This window comes from Sinocyclocheilus grahami, unplaced genomic scaffold (assembly GCF_001515645.1).
Source record: "Sinocyclocheilus grahami isolate Dianchi unplaced genomic scaffold, SAMN03320097.WGS_v1.1 scaffold452.1, whole genome shotgun sequence".
In the NCBI taxonomy this organism is placed as follows: domain Eukaryota; kingdom Metazoa; phylum Chordata; class Actinopteri; order Cypriniformes; family Cyprinidae; genus Sinocyclocheilus; species Sinocyclocheilus grahami.
This window is the reverse complement of record NW_015505631.1, coordinates 560853-568965: the sequence shown is the minus strand read 5'-3', so window position 1 is coordinate 568965 and position 8113 is coordinate 560853. Positions and strand designations below refer to the sequence as shown.

Sequence of the window (8113 nt, the reverse complement as noted above, 5' to 3'; positions counted from 1 at the left end):
ATTTTGCTGGGCAACATTGCCGTCAACGGGCAACCAAGTGAGACACAGGGCCCACGACTGACCTAAAATATCTAGATAGAAATTTGTTGCCCACTCTCAATGAAAAAGTGCCCAAGCAACATTGCTGAAAAAAGATTGCGCTGTGTATCATCACCTAAGGCTCATTTGGGAATGCAATTATGCACAGAAATGACCACCAGGTGCATGTTTATTTATTTTTTATAAATGAATTATTACATAATTTCAGGAACAGCAAAATTCAAATAATTCATGGCGATTAAAAATGCTGTCCGACTTGCTCTCCTCCGAGCATGATGGGAAATGACATGATGACGACACCGTTTAACTCTCCTTGACTTACAACATCCAGATCTAAACATGCTGTCATAATCATAATGAAAATAATCATTTGTTTGCTTATAATAAGCATTTGTTTGTTGTTAGAAGTTTGAAAAATAAGAAAGTTGTAAATTGTGTGACTATTTGCAAAAAACTTTATTAAACTTTATTTTTATTATTATTGTTGTTGACTAAAAAAAATTATACCTACTTCAACTTAAAAACTTCAGATTAGCTGCTGCCTTAAAGGGGTCATATGATGCGATTTCAAGTTTTCCTTTCTCTTTGGAGTGTTACAAGCTCTTGGTGCATAAAGAAGATCTGTAAAGTTGCAAAGACTAAAGTCTCAAATCCAAAGAGATATTCTTTATAAAAGTTAAGAGTCAACCACGCCTACCTAAAACGGCTCGTTCTAACACGCCCCCACATATCTACATCACTATGTGGGAAGATTTGCATAACGCCGCCCAAATGTTCACGCAAAGAAAGAAGGCGTGGTTTCAGTAACCGCAGTTAGTGTTGAAGCAGCATGTCAGGGAGACGCCATGTGTTTCAGTGCGAAAGCAAAAGCACTTTATTTGGCCTTCCGGAAGTAGATGCAATTAGGAATCATTGGTTAAGATTTATTTACAACAGAGCAGCACAACCCAGATGTTCGAATTTGTGCAACGCATTTTATGGACGACAGTTTTTTGAACCTTGAAGAGTACAAGGCTGGCTGTGCACAAAGGCTATTTAAAAAAAATGGGTCAATTCTCTTTTGAATGTTCTCCAAACATTCTGAAACAACTAGTAACATTTAAAAATTGTTACATGAACACCCAACTAAAATGTTTCAGAAAAAAATATCATTCCATAAACAATATATAAAAAACATTTTTGTGCTAACGTTCTGAGAACATTATTAAAGACCAGATAACTTTGAATGATCATTCTATTAACGTTACTGGAAGAATTTTTGTTCATAACTTTGAGAGAACCCTGAGAACATTCTCTAGCAGCTGATCAGTGTTTGTCTTTGTTAATGCAGATCACTGATCTCCTGAAGATGTTGTAACACCACCCTGACAACACTTTTCCACCGCTCCCCTCGACTTCAGCCGCCCACATTCCCCTCCACATTCAGCTCTGACAAGCCTTTAGTTTGACAGGAAGGCTGGGCTTTAGGGCGAGGCAACATTTATCAGAATCAATGTGAATTCATTCATCTCCGACACACAAGAAACTTCTTCACTTCTGCTGAACACGCTCGGTAAAGCTTTTAATTCACTTCTCGGTTTGTTTGAAGTACTTTTAAACATTGGTGTTAAGTATTTGAGTAAATGTAATTACTGTACTTGAGTATCTTTTTGAATACTCTGGAGTTTTACTGAAGATCAAAGATATTAGCAACTTTTACTACTTCACTACATTTTTGAATAAGCATATGTGCTCTTTACTTCACTACATGTGTAATGAGTGTTGTAATTACACCTTACATTTTGCATGGCACCTAGCTTTTTCTGCAGTTGTTTATTTCTGCTACAAAAGAAGTGATATGGCCAACTACAGGGCTGAAAGTACTAGATCTTGTGCGCTTTGCTATGGAGTCAATATAATGCCACATATATATGCAAAATAATAAAGTTTTGCATATATATGTGGCATTATATTGACTCCATACTTTGCCCTTACTCACCCAAACTTGTCAACACAGCTACTTTTCGTGAATGCGAGTTCCTTAAAGCAGCACTATGTAACTTTCGGCTCTCTAGAGGTTAATAAACAGAACTGCACACATCCCGCAGAAGAACATTCCAACCGGAGCTACTTTTCTAAGTTTATGTCTCTGGCGATTCACGCATGTATGTGTTACTCCCCAGCGGTGACGACCCGATCAGGCTACAATAGTCCGAATATAAGTACTTATTATAAGTGTACCGTAGTGATTCAGAATAAGACAAAAACGCGGTTTGGAAGATGAATTCATGATGTACTCGCTCATATACATTTTCCAAATTTTGAACACAGAAAAAGTTACATAGTGCTGCTTTAACAAGTAGTTGTGAATCACAGGTGTTTTATTTATGAGATGAGGACATGACTGCAGCCTGCCATGAGGCTGAAACCTGCACATCCAGTGCAAAAATACTTTTTCATTTTACTTAACATTATTTTATTTATCCGTTAAATTAAAGAGACATTTTTGAAGGATATTGTGTGTATATATATATATATATATATATATATATTGTTTTTTTTGTTTTTTTTTTGCAATTTCGAGGTGTTCAGTTTTATTTTGGTTTTAGAAAATAAACTTGACTGCTCTCCTCACAAATCAACTCTTTCTTGTTTTCACTGGAATGTCTCTTTTACTAGTGCATCTTTGAGCCTATATTTAGTATAAGTAAAATACTTAAGTACTGTTAAAATCAGATACTCTTAAGACAAGTACTCAAGTTGTTTTGGAATTGGTGACATAACTTGTAATGGAGTAATTTTCACTGTAAGGTATTTGTACTTATACTCAAGTATGGTTTTCAGGTACTCTTTACACCTCTGCTTTTACACATAGGCCCAGCTACAAACTACTAAACTACTGTTCTAATGTTAGAAATGTGAGACATAAAGCATCCATGTTTTTTTTTTTTACAAAAATAAGAGGTTTATAAGAAATTACAAATTCTTTTTGGAATTATTGTCACTTTATTTACTTTATTCTTTCTTGCTCAGCTTGTGAAAATGGAGCCTTTGCCTGCAGCAAACACCCAGTTCTCTCTAAACCTGTTCAAGAAGATCAGCGGAGGAAACACATCAGGAAATGTGTTCTACTCTCCGATCAGCATCTCTTCAGCTCTCGCCATGGTGTCTCTCGGAGCAAAAGGAAACACAGCGGCGCAGATGTTTAAGGTGATCTCATGTAACGGAGGCCAGCAAGTAGGTGCTGTGCAGGTAAAACCTCACTCCCCTGATCTCAATGCCGGAGACCCGGGTTCGAGACCCCATTGGAACAAGAACGAGGTGTGGCGGTGAGGACCCGGGAGCGAGGTGTTACATTGGTTCGGTGACCCGGATGGGAGTGAGGATTAGGGGGGTGAGTGTAAAGGAGGCCAGCAAGTAGGTGCTGTGCAGGTAAAACCTCACTCCCCTGATCTCAATGCCGGAGACCCGGGTTCGAGACCCCATTGTTATGCTCACACAACCTGAGTTTCTGCACCTACTTTAACTGAGAGAGAGAGAGTGACATGAGAGAAAGAGAATAGAGACAGAGGGAGAATCAGACCAGGAAGTGACATAAGCCTTTTGCACAAAAGCTTTAAAGGAACAGCTCACCCAGAAATGAACCCTGGTTATTATTTACTCGCACCACACTGTTGCAGTTTGTGAAGATTTTTCCAAATATGCACTGTATTTCCAAGCTGCAGTTATGGATTAATGTTCAGTTGGCATTATTTGTTAAGCATTGACTTGTAAGCAGAACATACAAAATTAGAGAACACTATACTCACACAACCTGAGTTTCTGCACCTACTTTAACAGAGAGAGAGAGAGAGTGACATGAGAGAAAGAGAATAGAGACAGAGGGAGAATCAGACCAGGAAGTGACATAAGCCTTTTGCACAAAAGCTTTAAAGGAACAGCTCACCCAGAAATGAACCCTGGTTATTATTTACTCGCACCACACTGTTGCAGTTTGTGAAGATTTTTCCAAATATGCACTGTATTTCCAAGCTGCAGTTATGGATTAATGTTCAGTTGGCATTATTTGTTAAGCATTGACTTGTAAGCAGAACATACAAAATTAGAGAACAATCTACAATTTCCAAAATTCCAAGGCCACTGCTTAGTGCTATTTGAAGTTATCGGGAGTAGAAAGGCAGTTTTTTAAGCATATTTCATAAATTAATAGTGTTCTGAAGCACAGTACAAAAAAACTTAAACGAGGTATTTGAAAAAGAACTCTGATCAAAATTAGAGAACACTTACAGAACCCTCCAAGTTATTGGTGTTAATCTGGCACCTGGTGCTAATTTCCTTAATTATAAACCTTATTTAACTGGCAGCATTCCTCTAATTGTCACTGAGATTGTGAGATGGCGCGCCGCTCTAAGGTGGCTGAAAGCCGGCAACAGTCCTGACGGAGGCCAGAGGGACGACCCTTTCAGCCACTGCACGAGAAGCTGGTCATTCCAAATCTGTGATTTCTAGAATATTGCACTAATTCATTCAAGTCCCCTAAAAAGGCTGGTCATCCACGTAAGACAAATGCACGAGAGGACAGGATAATGCAGAGACTCTCAATGGAGAATCGGTTCAGCACTGCAGCTGGAATTGCTCGCCAGTTCAGCACTGAACAGGGTATGGATCTGTCTTGGGATGTTTAAGAGAAGTCGGACTGAAAGCACACTCTGCAGTGACCAAACCTCTCATCAGCAGAAAGAATCCAAAGTTCACTTCAGTGATGAGAGCAAGTTTAATTTATTTAGGTCTGATGGGAAACATTTTGATGCCTGAGTGTGTAAAGAAGTCAGTGAAAGGTGGAGGAGGAAGTGTCATGGTTTGGGAGATGTTTTCTGCAGCAGGAGACATTTCCTTGAAATATCATTGTTTGTAGTGCATTTGAAAGTTTCTAAAGGGTATTTAAGAAATGGATTCAGCGCAGATGGATAAGTGTGTGACATTGGCACAATAGATGTTGAAGTTATCAGAACAGTGAGAGGGTTATCTTTATTAACCCTCACAGTAATTGTGTCCCAGAGATGATTTCTTTTTACCAAAAATGCTAGTTAATGTTATCACACTGGACTAAAACGTAATGGCTTTGCTCACACAAGGTATAACAACTTGAAAATGAATTAAAAGGATTTAATTCTACCATAATACTGTGTAGGTCCTGGGTTTTACCAGTCCTCCCAAACTCGATGCAGCGACTCCAGCATCTCATCAACAAGCCCAGAAGCCCTGCGGTGTCAAGGGTCAGCATGGACCGTCAATGACGCAACAAACCCAGAAGTTTGAGCTGCCTCCTGAACTCAAGGTTTAGTATGAGTATTTATATGAAACACTAACCTCATGACTTGCAATGACAGCTGTATTTGCCGTAGTGGTGCATGTAGCCTGTAGCTAGGTTCATCTGATTAAATTTGATATAATTGATGCAAACAGAAATCTCCTGCTCAGCCCACACCTGGACAAAAAACTGAGGACCAAATTCATTCCAGCTTCAACAAGCTCATGAGTGAACTGAAGAAACCAGGAGCCCCGTATGTGTTGAGTCTTGCCAACCGCCTCTACGGAGAGCAATCCTACCAGTTTGTTGAGGTAAGACTTGAAGCAAATAATTCAATGTTTGTTCATGGCATTAAATGGCAAAGTTCTGGAAATTATCTCTAATTCAATCGATTTGCTATGTTACAGAAATTCCTCAATGATGCAAAAAAATACTATGAAGCCGGACTGGAGGAGGTGGACTTCAAGAAGAAATCATGGGATGTTTAAGAGAAGTCGGACTGAAAGCACACTCTGCAGTGACCAAACCTCTCATCAGCAGAAAGAATCCAAAGTTCACTTCAGTGATGAGAGCAAGTTTAATTTATTTAGGTCTGATGGGAAACATTTTGATGCCTGAGTGTGTAAAGAAGTCAGTGAAAGGTGGAGGAGGAAGTGTCAGAACATAATTTGAATTTAAAGTTACGTCACACTCTTAAAAACAATTTAAATTTTAAACATTTTCATGCATTTAATTGTCTTGAGTTGATCTATGACTCATCGTATGATAGAAATGTGAAACCCTTCTTGGTTGTTTGGAACGGTGTTATTTTAGTATCTTTGAGATACTACAAGAGTATTTCCTTTGCAGGAAAGATCAAGGACTTGCTCCCACAGGGATCCATCGATGCGATGACGAGACTGGTCTTGGTGAACGCCATCTACTTCAAGGGGAACTGGGAGAAGAAATTCCAAAAGGAAGCCACCAGTGATGGACAGTTTAAGTTGAACAAGGTGAGATTTCATGCTCTTGTTCAATTAAAATATTTGAAATGAAATATGAGGAGTTGTGACTCATTTCAATCGATGCTTGACAGACTCAAACTAAACCAGTGAAGATGATGAATCAGAAGGCACAGTTTCCTCTGGCTTTAATCCCAGAGATGGACAGTCAGGTTCTGGAGCTGCCGTATGTCGGGAAGAATCTCAGTATGTTGATCATCCTTCCCAAAGAGATTGAAGACGAAACCACTGGCCTTCAGAAGGTGAGACAACACAGATTATACTTCATTAGAAATGAAGATCCCAAAAGGGGGGGGTTTACAGCGAAGCCATAGAAGAACTATTTTTGGCTCCCCAAAGAGCCTTTCAGTGAACAGTTCTTAAAAGAACCATTTTTTCCTAGTGTGAAGAACATCTAAAGAACCTTTTGTGGAATAGAAAGGTTCCATGGATGTTAAAGGTTCTTCATGGAACCATAGATGGCAAATACATGCGCCAAGTTCTTAGTATTTAGAATGGTTTCATATGGTTTTAAAAACACACATTAACATAACTTTCTTATGCAGCTTGAAAAGGCACTGACCTATGAGAAGCTCATGGAGTGGACGAGACCTGAAGTCATGCGTCAACAAGAAGTTCAAGTATCTCTGCCCAAATTTAAGATGGAGGAAACCTATGACATGAAGAGTCTTCTGATCAGCATGGGAATGGAGGATGTGTTTGATGGGAAGAAGGTGAATCTTTCAGGCATGTCGCCTAACAACGACCTGGTGGTGTCGAAGGTGATTCATAAAGCCTTCGTTGAAGTAAACGAGGAAGGAACCGAAGCGGCTGCAGCAACCGGTGCTGTCATGATGACCCGATGTCTGAGGATCCCGCAGGTCTTTAACGCAGACCATTCGTTCCTCTTCTTCATCCGACACAATCCAACTAAGAGCATTCTGTTTTATGGACGCTTCTGCTCTCCGTGAGCGAGTCCTGCACTGTGAGACCCTTCCAGCTAGTTTAGTTGGTTTATCTGGTTAGAATGCATAGGGGAGACTCGGGACAACTACTACAAATTGTCATCTTTTAGTATAAGAAACATTTTTATAAACATTTCAATATAAACATCAATTATATGTGGTACTGTAATTGTTTTGCTTCAGTCTCAAGTGGGACCTGCATTTTAATTATTTAAAATGCATTAAATCCTTTGCACTGACCATTTTAGAGCAGGGTTATTATTGTTAACTAAAAATAAATTTCAAATAAAATAAACATGAAACTAATTAAATATAAAAACTTATTTTATTTTTTTCTTATTTCAGCCAGTGCCAAGGCAACACTTCAAATGTTTGTTTCGTTTAAGCTGAAGTACTAAAATAAATAACTAAATCTGAACCTAATTAATACAAATTAAAACTAGATAGACATGAAATGACAAAAACAAAATTATTAAAACAGAAATTGTGATTGTAATCTGGCGCCCTTTTATTGATTATTTTTGATAATTCTAAATTATAGCCTATATTATTGACCAACATACAAAACTGAAACAAAACCAGCTTTTGTGCAGCTGCACATTTGGCCTTATATTTGCAGTTGAACAACAATCTGTTGTCAACATTTAGGAGTTCTCTAGCATAGAGATGATTGGGTGCGACTGGGGCAAGTTGTCACGTATTTCAATAGCCTGTGTGACAACTTGCCCCAGTCGCATCTAATCATGAAATACGTGACAACTTGCCCCAGGCGCACCCAATCATCTATATGTAGACAACAGATATAAACATTTTTAAACATCTTTCTTGCAATGCAGATC

The 8113-nt window shown here is 38.7% G+C and overlaps 1 protein-coding gene across 1 annotated transcript; it reads left to right on the top strand.

The window, feature by feature from the left end:
- The first annotated feature begins 1445 nt into the window (after positions 1–1445).
- Positions 1446–7569, top strand: LOC107552529 (serpin B6-like). Its single transcript, XM_016234427.1, has 8 exons — positions 1446–1591; positions 3052–3228; positions 5210–5356; positions 5485–5640; positions 5737–5811; positions 6163–6321; positions 6405–6572; positions 6876–7569. Exons 2-8 carry the CDS (start codon positions 3061–3063, stop codon positions 7278–7280), a joined length of 1278 nt encoding a protein of 425 aa, XP_016089913.1. The 5' UTR covers positions 1446–1591; positions 3052–3060; the 3' UTR covers positions 7281–7569.
- The last annotated feature ends 544 nt before the right edge of the window (positions 7570–8113 follow it).